The 18823-nt window shown below is 55.7% G+C and overlaps 1 protein-coding gene across 2 annotated transcripts in view; it reads left to right on the top strand.

Moving 5' to 3' along the window:
• Nucleotides 1-16357: 16357 nt before the first annotated feature.
• Nucleotides 16358-18823, top strand: part of LOC137430589 (phosphatidylinositol 5-phosphate 4-kinase type-2 alpha) — a 90201-nt gene continuing 87735 nt past the window's right edge. Inside the window, exon 1 of one of the 2 annotated variants that reach the window (XM_068121409.2) lies at nt 16358-16838. In XM_068121409.2, the coding sequence (XP_067977510.2) occupies nt 16668-16838 (171 nt within the window). In that variant the 5' untranslated portion in view covers nt 16358-16667. The remainder of the gene's footprint in view (nt 16839-18823) is intronic. The other variant, XM_068121415.2, reaches the window with a different exon arrangement.

Below are 18823 nucleotides of genomic sequence, written 5' to 3'. Positions count from 1 at the left end.
TACGAAACCTACCCAAAGATGGACGCAGTAACGAGGGACAAATAAGCATCACTTTCAGTCTCAACATTCACATAAGTAAAACTGAAAACAATGTCTCAGACAAAATTTGTTCGAGTACCACGATATCATTGTGATGTATGCAACATCTACACCGCAGTCCGCAACGTCGACAACATATAACAAGCAAATACGGATGTAGTACAGCGGATAAGCTCTTGAAGGAACTGCGCTCCAACGCGAGTCGAAAGAATTGACGCGACCAAAGACGGAATTCGTCCGAGTTGCTTTATTGAAACCAAACAGCTCAGGTATTCTGACAAGCCCGTTTTTCGGGCAACAATATATATACACATTTATGTCGGGAAGTTTGCCCGGCAAAAGCTATACCGGGCATGCCCGGGTATCAAGGGCGAGCCTTGGAAAGGCGAGTCTGGACCTGCCCGGGCGTGTTTGGCTGCGGCCTGGCAAGTCGAGGCTGGGCGTGCCCGGGCGCTCTGGGCGAGCACTGGAAAGGCGATAGCGGGCATGCCCGGACGCTCTGGGCGAGCCCTGGAAAGGCGATAGCGGGCATGCCCGGACGCTCTGGGCGAGCCCTGGAAAGGCGAGAGCGGGCATGCCCGGGAAAGACGAGACCGGGCGTGCCCGGGAGGTTCGGGCGTGCCCGGGTACAGTGAGTCCGGGCATGCCCGGGAGAGGCGCGTCTGGCCGTGTTCTGGCCGGTGCAAGGCGATTATGTACATCCAGCGGTAACTGCTACACACGCCCCTCCAGAATCGACCTGCACCGGCAGGGTCAATTTAAGGGGGGTCCGGATGACCCGGCCGAAGCGACCCCTGGAGGGTCGTGGGGAGGGGTCTGACGTGGTGGTGGGTGGTCGAGCGGGGGGAACTGTGGACGGGGGGCGGCCTCGCCGCGGAGGAAGGGCCAACCGTGGTGGTCGGTCGACGTCCATGTGCGCCGGTTTGAGGCGGTCCACAGAAATCCGGTCCGGCCGGCCGCCGAAGTCGACGATGAAAGACTTGTCGCCCCGTCGCAGGACCCGGAAGGGCCCGTCGTACGGCGGCCGGAGTGGCCCCCAGTGCGCGTCATGACGCACAAAGACGTACTCCGCTGTGCGAAGCGCCGGGGGGACGTAGGACTGGGGGCCACCGTGGCGGGACGTCGGCACGGGGGCAAATCGTCGGGCGGCCTCCTGGAGGTCCGAGCACTGGCGAGCGGCGGACCAGGGACTGGTAGCGTCAGGCACGAATTCGCCCGGGACGCGGAGTGGCTGGCCGTAGACGAGCTCGGCGGCGGACGCCTGGAGGTCTTCCTTGGGGGCCGTGCGAAGGCCCAAAAGGACCCACGGCAGCCGGTCGGCCCAACCGTCGTCCTGAAGGCCGGCCATGAGTGCGGCCTTCATGGAGCGGTGAAACCGCTCGCACAACCCATTGGCTTGGGGGTGGTAGGCCGTGGTGCGGTGCAGCGTGACCCCCAACGAACGGGCGACCGCGCCCCAAAGCTCAGACGTGAACTGTGGGCCGCGGTCGGACGAGATGTCCGCTGGTGCGCCGAAGCGCGCGACCCAGGTGGCGATGAACGCCTGCGCCACGTCGGCGGTGGTGGTGGAGGTGAGGGGCACGGCCTCCGGCCACCTGGTGGTCCTGTCCACCATGGTGAGCAGGTGGGTGAACCCCCGCGAGGGGGGCAGGGGACCCACCAGGTCCACGTGGACGTGGTCGAAACGCCGTTCAGGCACGGCGAAAGGTGCCAGCGGGGCCTGGGTGTGGCGGTGGACCTTGGCTCGCTGGCAGGCCGTGCAGGCATTGGCCCAGTCGCGGATGTTTCGTCGAAGGCCGTGCCAGACGAAACGCGCCGACACCAGCTTCTGAGAAGCTTTCCGGCCCGGGTGAGAAAGGCCGTGGATGGAGGCGAAGATGCGGCGCTGCCAGGAAACGGGCACGATGGGGCGAGGCTGGCCCTGGGAGACGTCGCAGAGCAGGACGGTGCCCGCGAAGGGGATGTCGGCCAGGCGGTGGCCCGTGTCCGCCACGCGGAGTGCCTGCACCGAGGCGTCGGTGGTCTGGTCGGCCGCCATGAGCGTGAAGTCCACGCCGAGGTGGACCGCGTTCGCGCTGGCCCGCGAAAGGCAGTCGGCCACGGCGTTGTCTTTGCCGGCGACGTGCTGGATGTCCGTGGTGAACTCCGAAACGGCGGAGAGGTGGCGCTGCTGGCGGGCCGACCACGGCTCCGTGACCTTAGCCATTGCGTAGACCAACGGCTTGTGGTCGACGAAAGCCGTGAACGGGCGGCCCTCCAGGAGGTGTCGGAAATGGCGAACGGCCAGGAATAGCCCGAGCAGCTCGCGGTCGAACGTGCTGTAGTTTAACTCGTTCGGCCGGAGTTGCCGGCTGAAAAAAGTGAGTGGCTGCCAAACCCCGTCCACCCATTGCTCATGGACGGCGCCCACCGCGTAGTTGGAGGCGTCCGTAGTGAGGGCGATGGGCGCGTTGAGCACCGGGTGAGCCAGCAGCGTTGCGTCGGCGAGGGCCCGTTTGGCACTGGCGAAGGCCGCGTCCATGGCCGCGGACCAAACAATGTCATGCTTGGCCGGCTTGCCCCGGAGGGCCTCGTAAAGGGGCTGCATGAGCTGAGCAGCGCGGGGCACGAATCGGTGATAAAAATTCACCATGCCGAGGAACTCTTGGAGGGCCTTGATGGAACGGGGACGCGGGAACGTGGTGATGGCCTCGACCTTGGTCGGCAGCGGCACGGCCCCGGTCTTGGTGATGCGGTGGCCCAAAAAGTCAACGGTCGTCGCGCCGAAGTGGCATTTGACCGGGTTGACAATTAAGCCGTGCTCGCTGAGGCGACCGAACAGTGTTCGGAGGTGGAGGAGGTGCTCGGCGCGGGACGTGCTGGCGACGAGGATGTCGTCCAGATAGACGAAAAGAACGGCAGGTCGCGCAGCACGCCGTCCATCAAGCGCTGGAACGCCTGGGCCGCGTTTTTGAGGCCAAACGGCATCCGCAAAAATTCGAACAGGCCGAACGGCGTGATGACGGCCGTCTTCGGGACGTCGGCCGCCCGGACAGGTACCTGGTGGTAGCCCCGTATCAGGTCAATTTTCGAAAAGATGACCCGTCCCGCCAAATGGGCGGAAAAGTCCTGAATATGCGGGATCGGGTACCTGTCGGGGGTGGTAGCGTCATTGAGACGGCGGTAGTCGCCACACGGGCGCCATCCACCCCCCGGCTTTGGCACGATGTGCAGTGGCGAGGCCCACGCACTATCGGAGCGCCGCACGATGCCGAGGTGCTCCAACGCGTCGAATTCGGCCTTTGCCACGGCGAGCTTGGCTGGGTCGAGGCGGCGGGCCCTGGCGTAGACCGGCGGGCCCGTAGTGGGTATGTGGTGCTCGATCCCGTGCCGCACCGCGACGGCCGAAAACGTCGGCCGCGTGAGGGCCGGGAATTCCACGAGCAGGCGAGCGAACTCGTTCGTTGTCGGGAGGGCGCACGCCAGTTCGGTCGGCGCGGAGCTGCTCATTGTGCACGCCAGGGAGCTGAAGGTCTCGGCGTGGACAAGGCGACGTCGTTTGACGTCGACCAGCAGCCCGTGCGCGCAGAGGAAGTTGGCGCCCAGCAAAGCCACGGGGACGCTGGCGGTAACAAAAGTCCATTGAAAGCGCTGGCTGCCGAAGCAGAGGGTGATGACGCGTGGGCCGAAAGTGCGTATGGCCGAGCCATTAGCAGCGACCAAAGAGGGGCCGCAAACTGCGTCCAGCCTGTCCTGCTCGGAGGCAGGTATGACGCTCAGTTGGGCGCCGGTGTCGCACAGGAAACGCCGTCCAGACGCTTTGTCCCGAATAAACAGCAAGTTGCCCGAGTGGCCGGCGCTCATGGCTGGGAATGAACGCCGGCCCGGCCGTTTCCCGGCCTGCCGAAAGTGCACGGGGGCCGGCACGTCCGAGCCTTGTGTCCGAACCTGGCGTGGTAATAACACCACGCCCGGTCAGGTGGAGGCCCCGGCCGTCGTGTCGGAAGCGGGCGGTGCGGCGTGGCGGCCGCCAGTTGCACCGGCAGTTCGGCCTCCAACCGCGCAGGGCGCTCGGGCGTCGTGGGCGTCGCCTCGGACGGCGGCGGGCTCCAGGTAACCGCGCCGATGTGCTGGCCCGCCGAGGAGATCTTATTGGCTTCCCTGGCGAGGGCGCGGGAATCCGTGATCAACGTGCCAGCCAGGGCGAGGCGTACCGGGTTAGGCAGCTGACGGAGGAACAGCTCCCGGAACAGGAATGCCGGAGAGTGCTCGCCGAGCAACGAGAGCATATAGTCCATGCGCTTGGACGGGCGCGTGTCGCCGAGCTCGGGCAGGTCAAGCAGGCGCCGTGCGCGTGCTGCCGGTGAGAGGGCGAAAGCGCCGAGGAGGAGCGTCTTCAGCGCGTCGTATTTGTCAGCAGCCGGCGGGTGCTGGAGGAGGCTCAAGGCGCAGGCCGCGGTGGTGGAACCGAGCGCCGCCACAACATGGTGGAAGCGGGTGTCGTCCGCGGTGATGCCTCGCAGGGCGAACTGGGAGTCCGCCTGGGCGAACCAAACAGCCGCGTGAGTCTCCCAGAAGGTAGGCAGTTTAAGCGTCACTGCCGTATCCATGTCGGTAGGTCACCAATGAAGGAACTGCGCTCCAACGCGAGTCGAAAGAATTGACGCAACCAAAGACGGAATTCGTCCGAGTTGCTTTATTGAAACCAAACAGCTCAGGTATTCTGACAAGCCCGTTTTTCGGGCAACAATATATATACACATTTATGTCGGGAAGTTTGCCCGGCAAAAGCTATACCGGGCATGCCCGGGTATCAAGGGCGAGCCTTGGAAAGGCGAGTCTGGACCTGCCCGGGCGTGTTTGGCTGCGGCCTGGCAAGTCGAGGCTGGGCGTGCCCGGGCGCTCTGGGCGAGCACTGGAAAGGCGATAGCGGGCATGCCCGGACGCTCTGGGCGAGCCCTGGAAAGGCGATAGCGGGCATGCCCGGACGCTCTGGGCGAGCCCTGGAAAGGCGAGAGCGGGCATGCCCGGGAAAGACGAGACCGGGCGTGCCCGGGAGGTTCGGGCGTGCCCGGGAACAGTGAGTCCGGGCATGCCCGGGAGAGGCGCGTCTGGCCGTGTTCTGGCCGGTGCAAGGCGATTATGTACATCCAGCGGTAACCGCTACACTCTCATATTTTAACAAATTGTGCATTTTTTGAGAAAAGCATGAAATTTCTAGCATAGTTAGTATATACCATAAGGTTTATTTTCAGATGTGGAGGTGTGGGAGCTGTGCTTGCACGATAAAGCCAGACAAAATGGACGACACAGAAACGAAGTTTCACTGAGCTATTTATTTTAGCTCAACACGAAAGAACTCAAAAGCACTGAATCAGCCCATCGAACGGGCGGCAATTTATAAGGGAAACTCAACACACAAAAGCCACCCCTCTCAGGCGGGGTGTTGTATGCAAATAGGTAAGCCTATTAAGCCGAAACGGGCAATCCAAGTGCCAATGAAGGCCTGCGCCATGTCGGCGGATGTTGTTGATGCCAGCGGGACAGCATCCGGCCACCTGGTGGTCCTGTCCACCATCGTGAGGAGGTGGGTGAAGCCCCGCGAGGAGGGAAGGGGTCCCACCAGGTCCACATTGACGTGGGAGAAGCACCGCACGGACACGTCGAATGGTGCCAACGGGGCCTGGGTGTGCTGGTGGACCTTCGCGCGCTGGCAGGCGACACAGGCATTGGCCCAGTCGCGGATGTCTTTACGGAGCCCGTGCCAGACGAATTTCGCTGCCACGAGCTTCGGTGATGCTTTCCGGCCCGGGTGGGAAAGGCCGTGGAGGGCGTCAAAAATGTGCCGCTGCCATCTGGTTGGCACGATGGAGCGAGGTTGGCCCAGGGAAACGTCGCACAGGAGAACTGTGCCTGTGTCCTCGAAGGGGACGTCGGCCAACCGCAGGCCTGTGTCCGCTGTCCGGAGGGCTTGCACCGTGGGGTCGGTGGTCTGGTCCGCCGCCATGCGGGCGAAGTCCACACCCAGGTGGACGGCGTTCGCGCCGGACCGGGAGAGGCAATCGGCCACAGCGTTGTCCTTGCCCGCAACGTACCGGATGTCCGTCGTAAATTCGGACACGGCGGAGAGGTGGCGCTGCTGGCGGGCCGACCACGGCTCCGTAACCTTGGCCATGGCGAAGACCAGGGGTTTGTGGTCCACAAACGCTGTGAACGGGCGGCCCTCCAAAAGATGGCGGAAGTGGCGAACAGCCAGGTAAAGGCCGAGGAGCTCGCGGTCGAAAGCGCTATACTTGCGCTCGTTAGGGCGAAGCTGCCGGCTGAAGAAGGCCAGCGGTTGCCAAGCCCCGTTCACCCACTGTTCATGCACGGCGCCCACCGCGTAGTCGGAAGCGTCCGTGGTGAGGGCGATGGGTGCGTCGTCGAGCGCCGGGTGCGCCAGCATGGTAGCGTTGGTGAGGGCCAGCTTAGCGCCCGTGAATGCCGCGTCCATCTCGGTGGTCCAGGCGACGTCGTGCTTGGCCGGCTTGCCCCGGAGGGCTTCGTACAGGGGGCGCATGAGTTGGGCGGCGCGAGGCACGAACCGGTGGTAGAAATTTACCATCCCCAAAAATTCCTGTAGGGCCTTGATGGAGTGGGGGCGCGGGAAACTTGTGACTGCCTCCACCTTGGTAGGCAGCGGGACGGCCCCGCGCTTCGTGATGCGGTGCCCCAGGAAGTCGACGGCCGTTACGCCAAACTGGCATTTTGCCGGGTTGATGATGAGGCCGTGCTGGCCGAAGCGCTCAAAAAGTGTGCGCAGGTGGATGAGGTGCTCCGCCCGGGAAGTGCTGGCGACGAGAATGTCGTCCACGTAGACGAAAAGGAAGGTGAGGTCGCGCAGCATGCTGTGCATCAGCCGTTGGAAGGCCTGGGCCGCGTTCTTAAGGCCGAACGGGATGCGAAGGAACTCGAAGAGGCCAAAAGGTGTAATTACCGCCGTCTTCGGCACGTCGGCCGGCCGGATGGGTACCTGGTGGTAGCCCCGAATGAGGTCGACCTTGGAAAAGATCACCCGCCCCGCCAAACGGGCGGAAAAGTCCTGTATGTGTGGTAGCGGGTACCGGTCGGGGGTGGTGGCATCGTTGAGGCGGCGGTAATCGCCGCATAGTCGCCATCCGCCACCCGGTTTGGGCACGATGTGCAGGGGCGAGGCCCACGCACTATTCGAGCGCCGCACAATGCCCAATCGCTCCAGCGCGTCGTATTCCGCCTTCGCCACGGCGAGTTTGGCCAGGTCGAGGTGGCGAGCCCTGGCGTAGACCGGTGGACCTGTGGTCGGGATGTGGTGTTCGACGCTGTGCTTGACGGCGACGGCCGAAAACGTCGGCTGCGTAAGGGCGGGAAACTCGGTGAGTAGGCGGGTGAAATCGTCCACGGCCGGGAGCGCGCAGGCTAGCTTGGTCAGAGCGGAGCCGCTCAATGAGCAAGTGAGCGAGCTGAAGGTCTCCGCGTTGATGAGCCGACGCCGTTTGACGTCGACCAAAAGCCCATGCGGGCAAAGAAAATCTGCACCCAGCAAGGCCATGGGCACGTTCGCCGTGATGAAGTCCCACCTGAAGTGCTGGCCCCCGAAGCAGAATGCGACGCTGTGCGAACCGAAGGTGCGGATAGAGGAGCCGTTTGCGGTGACCAAGGCGGGGCCGCACAGCGGCGCCTGTTTGTCCTGCACCGAGGCGGGTATCACGCTCATCTGAGCGCTGGTGTCACACAAAAAACGCCGCCCGGACTCTGTGTCCGTGATAAACAGAAGGCTGCCTGAATGGCCGATGCTCATGGCAGGCAGCGAGCGCCGGCCCGGTCGTTTCCCGACCCGCCGAATGTGCATGGTGGGCGGCACGTTCTGGCCTTCTGCCCGAACCTGGCGTGGTAATAGCACATGGTCCGCTCTGGTGGAGGCTCCGGCAGTCACGTTGGTTTCAGTCGACGGGGCGTCGCGGCGGCCGCTGCCTTCAGTGGCGCGGACTCGGCCGGTGGTGGCGCCGGTCATGGCGCGGGCGTTGCCTCGGTCGGCCCAGGGTTCCAGGCGGCCGCTCCGACGTGTCGCCTGACCGAGAAAAATGTATCAGCCTCCTTGGCCAGGGCGCGAGGGTCCGTGATGGGCGAGTTAGCCAAAGCTAACCGTACCTGCCAGGGTATCCGCCGGAGGAACAGCTCACGGAAGAGGAAGTCCGGGCTGTGGTCACCGAGAAGAGCAAGCATGTGGTCCATGCGTTCAGATGGACGGGCCTCGCCCAGCTCCGGGAGGTCGAGTAGTTGTCGTGCGCGTTCGGTCTCCGTGAGTCCAAACGCACCGAGGAGTAGGCCTTTGAGCGCGCCGTATTTGTCTGCATTCGGCGGGTGGTGTAGGAAGCTCAGGACACGGGCAGTGGTGGAGGCGTTGAGCGCGGAGACCACATGGTGGTAGCCCGTCGTGTCCTCCGTAATCTTCCGCAGGGCGAATTGAGAAGCCAAACCAGACGGCCGCGTGCGACTCCCAGAAGCCCAGGAGCTTCAAAGCTACAGCTGACTCCATCGCCGTTTTCTTAGAAAGGGGTCACCAATTGTGGGAGCTGTGCTCGCACGATAAAGCCAGACAAAATGGATGACACAGGAACGAAGTTTCACTGAGCTATTTATTTTAGCTCAACACGAAAGAACTCAAAAGCACTGAATCAGCCCATCGAATGGGCGGCAATTTATAAGGGAAACTCAACACACAAAATCCATGCCTCTCAGGTGGGGCATGGTATGCAAATAGGTAAGCCACGCCTCTCAACGGGGCGTGGTATGCAAGACAAGTGTTCGCCCGGGAAAGGCAAGTCTGGACATGCCCGGGCGAGTCCGGACAAGTGACCGCTCACCGGTTGCATCATTGGCCGGTGCAAGGTAATTGTGCCATGCTTCCGGTAACCGCTACAGAGGGAAGTCAGATTTGACCTCTGAGGACCGTGAGAGGTCAAATACAAGATGGCCGCCAGTTCCCCAGGGGTAATGTTCAAACGCGCTTAATTTTGGAACCAAACAGCGTAGAAAAACATTTAAGGTATCATTTCCAACTAAATTGGGGATGGCCATTCATTTGGTGATACTTTTGAGATCGCCAGAATTGAAGGAAATGCATTTAGGTCAAGGTCAAGGTCAAAACTGACCAAAAAATAAGGTCAAGAATGAAGTATCCCAAGTATGCAGATATCTTAAAATAAACCTAATGGTATGCACTAACTATGTTATAAATGTCCTGCTTTTCGCATAAGATGCACAATTGTTGTGGTTATCCACCTCACTTAAGTAAATACCCTCGATGTAAAATGGGGTGTGGTGGTTGGTGTTAACATTGTGTTTTTTGTGTTTCAGAATCCCCTCTCCTGCCGTGGTGATTTTGTCGCAACCATGCCAAAGCGTCACATCCTGATGGGCCCTACCCAGCCCTCTACATCCAAGCAATCCAAGCCAGCCCCAAGCACTAACTGGGACATTTGCGTCCTCTGCCAAGTAGTAACAGACGAATCTGTACAATGTCCGCTCAGATCAACGAAACAGCCCGTAGGTAGTGGCTATGCATCCTTGGCAGAAGACCTTCTCCGGTTCCAGACCCTTCAGCACATGCCAATGGACATAAACCTGGAGCTATTGGATGACGGAGATGGCATAGAATCCACTCTGAAGGCACACAGGGCTGAGTGGCACAAGAAATGTCTGCTAAAATTCAACAAAAAGGCGTTTGACGAGCAACGTTGGGGAGAATTAACTACAGGACAACAACGAAGTACCTCTACTGTGCACATGCGATCTGCTCACAGCCATCCACAGTCCACAGAGCCTACTTGTTTCTTCTGCAATAAGCCTGCTGGTTCTGCAGGCTTACATAAAGCATCAACCTACAACATTGACACAAATGTGCGGAGGTGTGCCCTTGAAGTTGAGGACACGGCTCTGCTGGCCAAGCTTGCAGCAGGAGACATGATTGCTATTGAGGCCAAGTACCATCACGACTGTCTGCATTCACTGTACAACAGAGCCAGGCAGGCTGCACCCAAAGGCAATGATGGAGATGATTCCTGCCTGCATGGCATAGCCTTTGCTGAGCTAGTGGCATTCTTGGAAGACATGAATAGTAATGAAGACAGTGCTCCTGTCTTCAAACTGATAGACATCGCTCAGCTGTACAAGGTCAGACTGGAGCAGCTTGGTCTGACCGTAGGGAAACGGATTCACACTACCAGACTGAAAAGCAGGCTGCTTTCTGCGCTTCCTGATCTGAGGGCATATTTCACAGGGAAGAGACACACTTCTAAGTTTTGAGAAGGACATTGGACCAGCCCTCAAGATGGCCTGTTATCATGACAGTGATGCCATGCACTTAATGCGAGCAGCACAGGTGGTGCGCAAAGAGATATTTGACTCAAGTTTCTCCTTTGATGGGTCGTTCCAGGCAAACTGCCAACAGGAGGCTGTGCCACCATCCCTCTTAGCTCTAGTCAACATGATACTCGATGGGGCAAACATCAAGCATCAGACACAGCTGGCCCACACAACCACCACAAAACCTGCCCTAGCAATCTCCCAATTGATGGTGTTCAACAGCGTGAAGCATGCACGAAATGTGGATTCATCAAGCTCAGCACGTCACAGCCACAGCCGAGAAACTCCACTCCCACTCTATCTGTCCCTCAAGATCCATGCAGTTACACGAAGTAGAGAGCTGGTTGACACACTGTTCAATGTGGGATTGTGTCTCCTATGACAGACTGTTGCAACTCACATCAGACATTGCCAATGGTGTCTGCCAGAGCTTTAGTGTAGAAGATGTAGTTTGCCCACCAAAGTTGCATTATGGACTGTTCACAACAGGAGCTGTGGACAACATCGACCACAATCCAAGTTCTGCAACAGCCAAAGATTCCTTCCACGGCACCGGAATCTCACTTATGCAGCATCCGTCACACACACATGGCGGAACTGATCGTGGTGTAACATTGATTAGTCAGGGTGGCTCTTCCACCAAGTCAGTGACACCTCTGCCATCAGCCTACACAATTGTACCACCAGCTGCCTTCAAGACAAAGGACTTTAGTGCACCGGCTGTACAAGGTCCCGTGAGAGCTTCCAACCTCCTGGCTGCTGCAGCTGCCACAGAAGATGAGTATGCATGGCTCAGCAGAGTCAAGGCAGCTCTTGAAATGTCTACAATGGATGGCTGGATATCGTGGTCGGCCTACCACGCTGACGCACACCAAGCTGTCACCCCACCTGCAGCAATCAACGCACTATTTCCTCTGTTTCTTGACAACGCACACTCAGTGGCAATGATACGGCACTCCATGGACATCGTCAAGGCAGCAGTTCAGCACTTGAACCCTGGTCAGACGCCTGTCCTTGCTGCTGACCAACCACTGTATGCCCTTGCTAAAGAGATCCAGTGGACCTGGCCAGCCACTCACGGAGAGGATCACTTTGTGATCATGTTCGGTGGTCTACACATCGAGATGGCCACGTTGAAGTTGCTGGGAGACTGGTTGGAAGACAGTGGCTGGACAAACGCCCTGGTACAGGCTGACATTGCAAGCTCCGGAACAGCAAATTCCTTCATACATGCCAGCCATGTCACCAAGACCCGCCATGCACATCAAGTCACAGCTGCAAGCCTTTATACACTCCTCCAACAAGCTTACAGTGAAGACTGCACATCCGATGATACTGATGCCATGCAACCAGATAGTCCGCCTTTTGAGGAGTGGTGCATAGAGCGGGCAAAGACCAGTGTCCACTTTGACTACTGGCTTAAGACCCTGTCATTGGAGCTTCTCTTCCTGCGGTACATCAGGTCACTTCGTGAAGGTAACTTCCAGCTGTACGTGGAATCCCTGACGCAGATCATGCCCTGGATGTTCGCCCTAGATCACACGCACTACTCCAGATGGCTTTCCGTACACATCCGTGATATGACGACTCTCGCTGAAAACAACCCGGATGTCCTAGCAGAATTCAAGTCTGGAAATTTTGTGGTGCACAAAACCAGCAACAAGTTCTCTGCCATGGCACTTGACCAGTCCCATGAGCAGAATAATGCAATGGTGAAAGGTTCTGGTGGGGCTATTGGATTGACTAGCAATCCAGGAGCACTCAGACGCTGGATGGTAGCAGGGCCAGAAATTGCCAGGATCACTACAGAGTTTGAGGAACAGGCCATAAAGCAACAGGATGGTGCTGGTGACACTGGACACCACCACCACGACCAGCAACCTGGAGTGCAAGCAGCATTCCTGAAGGAGGTTAAGGCACTTGTGACAGTATTGGAAGAGATGGGGAATCCATTTCGAGAACACAGCCAAGACCTACTAGTCATTGACACAGGGGACATCATGGACACCCAAGTGGCCGAAACTGTGAAAAGGATCGAGACCCTTGGTGAGGAGCAGTACACCAAGTTTGTGGCAGAAAGGCTAGAACAGTGTACAACACCTGTCACACAAACACTTCCAAAGAACAAGTTGCCACTGTTCAGTAGGCCACCGGTCAAGATTAAGTCAAAACAGAAGGCACAGCTCACAGCACTGAAGAGTGACTGTGGTCTCTTTTTGAGGCTGTACATCTCCTGTCAAACACGAGATGGAGACATTGACAATTTCTTCTCCCATGAAAACCAGGCAGCCCCGCCAGCTCTTTCAACTGGAGGAAAAATGCGGATTGGTGTTAAAGCAGATCTACTTCGCTGCCTGGAATCAGATCTGCTCGAAAACAACAGTACGCCTGTGACTGATGCAACAATTCTCGATGGTGCAGCTGTGGTTCAAATCCTAAATCCTGGAACATCAAGAACATTTCAAGAGTAAGGAGAAAGAGTGTTTGCACCATACATCTCTGCTCAACTTGAGAAAAGCAGCCGCATTGACCTTGTCTGGGATGTATACCTACCTGCCAGCCTGAAAGCCTCAACAAGACAGAAGAGGGGAAAGGGCACCAGGAAAAGGGTGACTCCTTCTACTGTGATGCCAAAGAACTGGAAGGACTTCCTTCGAGTCGATGAGAACAAAACCGAATTATTTGCTTTCCTTTCACGCGAAGCTGTTCATCTTCCTCTAGCAGAGGGCAAGGAACTGTATGCAACAGATGGAAGTGGAGTTCTCTGCTCTCCTGCTGAGTCATACTTGGCCCGCCTTGCCCCATGTTCGCAAGAGGAGGCCGACACTCACTTCTGCATGTGGCAGATGCTGTGCAAAAGGGGTGTAAGAAGCTGACCATACGTACCGTTGATACTGATGTGGTGGTACTGGCTGTGGCTTCATTCAGCAAGACAGCTCCTGATGAGCTGTGGGTTGCCTTTGGTGTTGGGTCAAGCTTTCGGTACATAGCTGTTCACGAAATGGTTGCCACAAGGAATCCAACACAGTGTCTGACTCTCCCAGTCCTTCACGCTTTCACCGGGTGTGACACTGTATCTGTATTTGCTGGCAGAGGAAAGAAGACTGCCTGGGAAACTTGGAAATCTTTCCCAGAGGTGAATGATGCTTTCATTGAACTCCTATGCATGCCAAGTGAGGTCAGTGAAGGATCAATGTTACTGCTAGAGCGATTTGTGGTGCTGATGTACGACCGAACCAGTGAGAGCACGGAAGTGAATGATGCCAGGAAGCAGCTCTTCACACAGAAGTCAAGAAGTCTAGAGAACATTCCTCCAACCCAGGCAGCACTGAAGCAGCACATCAAGCGCACTTGCTACCAGGCCAACTGTTGGAACCAGGCATTGGTCATGGATCCAGAGATGCCAGAGCCATCTGACTGGGGCTGGATAAAGGAAACAACTGGGTGGCAGCCTCTTTGGACCACTCTCCCTGAAGCATCAAAGTCATGCCATGAATTGATCCACTGTCGCTGCCAGAAAGGATGCACTGGACGCTGCAAGTGTGCCAAAGCTGCACTCAAGTGCACTGCACTGTGCTTCTTTTCTGGAGACCGTTAGATTTAGATCATTACCAATTTTCATCATTGCACTTGATTTAATGTAAGCTTTTGTGGACATACTTGGTTAACTACAGTTATTTTTTCAGAGGTTATTGCATCATTCCTTGCAGTGTAAACACTTTTTTTTCATCATTTCTGGTCTTTGGGTGTTCTGTACCTATCCCTGTACCTGAAAAAATAAAGTTTTAAAAGTTCAAATGAACTTTTTCCAATAGCAGTTCCAACTACAGTATTTTAGGAGTCACGGAAGGCAAGAGAACGAGGCCATTCATAGGGTTCGAAGATGGTTTATTGTAACAGCAAGATCCAGCACACACTAAACTCGAACGGAAGTCGGCACGCTTATATAAAGCCAAAAGCCCTCTTCGGAGGGCGTGGCTCCGGCAACCGCGCGTGCGTCACGTCCGCACAACCACAAGTCCAACAGGCCCGTGCACGTGTATTATGCCCAAATAAGGTAATCATATAAGGTAACCGCCGCATGCGGTTACCTGCACATAAGGTAACCGCCACATACGTCCCCCCAGAATGCACGCCACGGGCCTATGCGTAGGCCGAGGCGACCGAGGGGCTGGGCAAGTCCTCGGGGGAGGCTGCCGAGGTTCCTCGCGGGCCTCCCGAGGTTGTAGGTCGCGGGTGCAGTGCCCAGAAGGCTCGAGCGGTGCACGCGAAAAGCGGGTGAGCCAACCGAGGGGCTGGTCAAGGCCTCGGGGGAGGCTGCCGAGGTTCCTCGCGGGCCTCCCGAGGATGCAGGGTCGGAGAAGTAGTTGCGGTTGTAGTTGTAGTTGCGCGAGGGTGACGAAGCGGCCGTGCCGCTAACGTCAGTGCGCGCGAAGGTGACGAAACAGCCGTTCCACCAACGTCAGTGCGCGCGAAGGTGACGAAGCAGCCGTGCCTTCGGAGGGTCTTGGAATAGGCTCGCCCCTCCGGTCGTAGAGGAGGAGCCGAGCGCGGTGCGCGAACCTCATAGTCATGGCCGTCGTCGTTACCGAAACTCCAGCATTTCGAAACCGCGTCCGAAACTGCGCCCAAAGCCGTGCGGGAGAAGCCGGCGTCACCAGCTTAGGTGGCTTCCCTGGCTAGGGCGCGCTTGCCGTGTTTGTTCGCAGCCCCCGAATCCGTTCGGGAGCAGTCGGAGGTCACCAGTTTAGGAGTCGCGGAAGGCGAGAGAACAAGGCCATTCGTAGGGTTCGAAGATGGTTTATTGCAACAGCAAGATCCAGCACACTAAACTCGAACGGAAGTCGGCACGCTTATATAAAGCCAAAAGCCCTCTTCGGAGGGCGTGGCTCCGGCAACCGCGCGTGCGTCACGTCCGCACAACCACAAGTCCAACAGGCCCGTGCACGTGTATTATGCCCAAATAAGGTAATCACATAAGGTAACCGCCACATGCGGTTACCTGCACATAAGGTAACCGCCACAGTATCATAAAAATAGATATTTAACGTAATTTGACTTTGACCTTGACCTAAATGCGTGTCCTTGAGTTCTGGCAATCTCAAAAGTATCACCAAATGAATGGGCATCCCCAATTTAGTTGGAAATGACACCTATAATGTTTTTCTACACTGTTTGGTTCCAAAATTAAGCGCGTTTGGACATTAGACCATGTGGACTGGTGGCCATATTGGATTTGACCTCTCACGGGTCTCAGAGGTCAAATCTGACTTCCCTCCACATCTGAAAATAAACCTCATGGTATGCACTAACTATGTTAAAAATTTCATGCTTTTCTCATAAAATGCACAATTTTTGTGTTTATCTGCTGCACTAATGTACCGGTCATTTCCAGGTTGGCGAGCCCGGGATGTGGCGTTGTGCTTGCTGCTCGCACAATAAAAGCCACTCTGAATTGAGCTGAATTGGTGTTCTTTTGGTGGAACAACACAATCATTATTTCCATGGAGACCGCCATGTTGTTAAGCGGTCCCGAGCACTTCGTTCCGTTGAAGTGCTTGATTGAGTGCTTTCAATCAAGGAAGCCGCTTGGCGAGCGAAAGCAAGCTGCATGCTAACGGAACACAGTAACAAACCCCAGAAGACTGTTTATTATCCACGAAGTCAGAGGTGAGGAAGATTTTATTTGGGGTTTTCTGCGCTGCCCACACAACATGGGCACAATAAATCGTTGAGAATGGACACCTAGCTCCTCAAATGATTAAAGAAACATTCGCATTTCTTTTTGAATGCACCTGCATTTCTTGTATTTGTGCAGTTAATGAAAGCCCCATTAGTACAGTTCGCGTCTGTGTCGTTGTTACTTGTGCATTTTAATTTTATTTTAAGCTCGCTTCTCTACCTTTCGTAAATCGTTCTTTCAAATGAGGCATGGCGTATTTTTGTAAGGGTTCTCTATACACAAATATTATATTGCCTGGAAAAGGTCATTTCCGATCTTAAGGAAACGACGCCAACATTACTTACTCAGATACTGATACTGTAGTTCGACATCTCCATCTACTGTGCGTGCAATTCATAAGAAGCAGATCGTTCGTCGTATTCCAGGAGTTATTTGCCCCCCGCCTCTTCCTTCTCTTCCATTATCTTCCCAGCCTTTCCCTTCCTATTGCGTGCTGACCGTTGGATGTTTCAGAGGGGCGCGCGCAGGAGCCTACTGCTACTCGAGGAGGAAGACGGAGAGCAGTGTCCACTTGACTACTGCCATGGCCAATAGTGGTAGCAGCACTCATAACGGGGCCGGGGCTGCGGCCTTTGGCCTGGCCAACAACCTGGCCAGCAAGTCCAAGAAGAAGCAGTTTGTCGCGCAGAAGGTGAAGCTTTTCCGAGCCAGCGACCCGCTCATTAGCGTCCTCATGTGGGGCGTCAACCACACGGTAAGTGTTACCTCACGATTTTTTGGCCTGACCTGATTTTGGCCTGATTTTGGCTGACCAACTGTACGGTCAGCGCGTCTCGTTGATCAGTTGTTTGTATTGATGTTTGACGTCCTACCTCATCCTTGTGAGAATGGCAGGATAGACCGGAATACTTGTGGTGCTGTATTGTTGTTGGTCTTCTTCTTCTGCATTAGCTTTTTTTTCCTTCTTCTTCTTCTTCTCAATTCATCTTTTTCTTCTTCTTCACATGCATACATCAAGAGAATGATGTCTTTAAAATCAGGCACAAAACCTAGTGTGTGTGTGTGTGTGTGTGTGTGTGTGTGTGTGTGTGTGTGTGTGTGTGTGTGTGTGTGTGTGTGTGTGTGTGTGTGTGTGTGTGTATACACACACACTTGTGGGCGGTGGCGTCGTGATGGGTCCAACTGAAAGACGAAATGCCGTGACGGTTTCTACGTTCTAAGCGTAACATTCCCTTTATTACATTTTTGAATCGTGTCCTCACAAACTATAAATGGCCGCCTTTGCCATATGCATATTGCTGATCTCTTCAACCACGCAACAGAGACTTCTTGTTTCAGGGTGTGAACAGTGGACAGGAACATGGCAGCACTTGAATAGAAACATACACCACGTAGATCGTGCTCTGGAACACAATCGGGCCAATCCACATGCCTTCCCTGCAGCTGGTACAATCACTTCAATTCTCTCTGAAGTCTCACTCAAACTAGACATGACATCAACCACCTCTGCCATAAACAAAACTGCTTGCAACGAATGGGGATGCCTCTTTGCGGTGGTTGCACCTCCCCCCCCCCCCCCCCCCCCCCCAATGCAAGACGGCGACCAAATCTTCCACACTCTTCCCTGCTGCCCGGATTTGGCGGAGCAGCGCGGTCACGGTGAAAGGGCCATTCGGTCCACATGGGCCGGCCCACTGCCTCTCATCTTCCACATTAACACGTCACACAGAATCACTCAAATCGCTCTCATCTTCCACATGAACACATCACACAGAATCACTCAAATCGCCACACATCACTCTCATCTTCCACATGAACACATCACACACAATCACTCAAATCACCGCACATCACTCTCATCTTCCACATGAACACATCACACACAATCACTCAAATCACCGCACATCACTCTCATCTTCCACATGAACACATCACACAGATTCACTCAAATTGCCACACATCACTCATCTTCCACACGAACATGTCACACACAATCACTCAAATCACCGCACATCACTCATCTTCCACATGAACACATCACACACAATCACTCAAATCACCGCACATCACTCTCATCTTCCACATGAACACATCACACAGATTCACTCAAATTGCCACACATCACTCTCATCTTCCACACGAACACGTCACACACAATCGCTCAAATCACCGCACATCACTCTCATCTTCCACACGAACACGTCACACACAATCGCTCAAATCACCGCACATCACTCTCAACTTTCACATTAACACGTCACACACATTCACTCAAATCACCGCACATCACTCATCTTCCACACGAACACGTCACACACAATCACTCAAATCACCGCACATCACTCATCTTCCACACGAACACGTCACACACAATCACTCAAATCACCGCACGTCACTCTCATCTTCCACACGAACACGTCACACACAATCACTCAAATCACCGCACATCACTCTCATCTTCCACATGAACACGTCACACACATTCACTCAAATCGCCACACATCACTCTCAACTTTCACATTAACACGTCACACACAATCACTCAAATCACCGCACATCACTCTCAACTTTCACATTAACACGTCACACACATTCACTCAAATCACCGCACATCACTCTCAACTTTCACATTAACACGTCACACACATTCACTCAAATCACCGCACATCACTCATCTTCCACATGAACACGTCACACACATTCACTCAAATCGCCACACATCACTCTCATCTTCCACAT

Source organism: Myxine glutinosa, chromosome 1 (assembly GCF_964187855.1).
Source record: "Myxine glutinosa chromosome 1, kmMyxGlut1.1, whole genome shotgun sequence".
Taxonomy (NCBI): domain Eukaryota; kingdom Metazoa; phylum Chordata; class Myxini; order Myxiniformes; family Myxinidae; genus Myxine; species Myxine glutinosa.
This window is presented reverse-complemented; position numbering and strand designations above follow the sequence as displayed.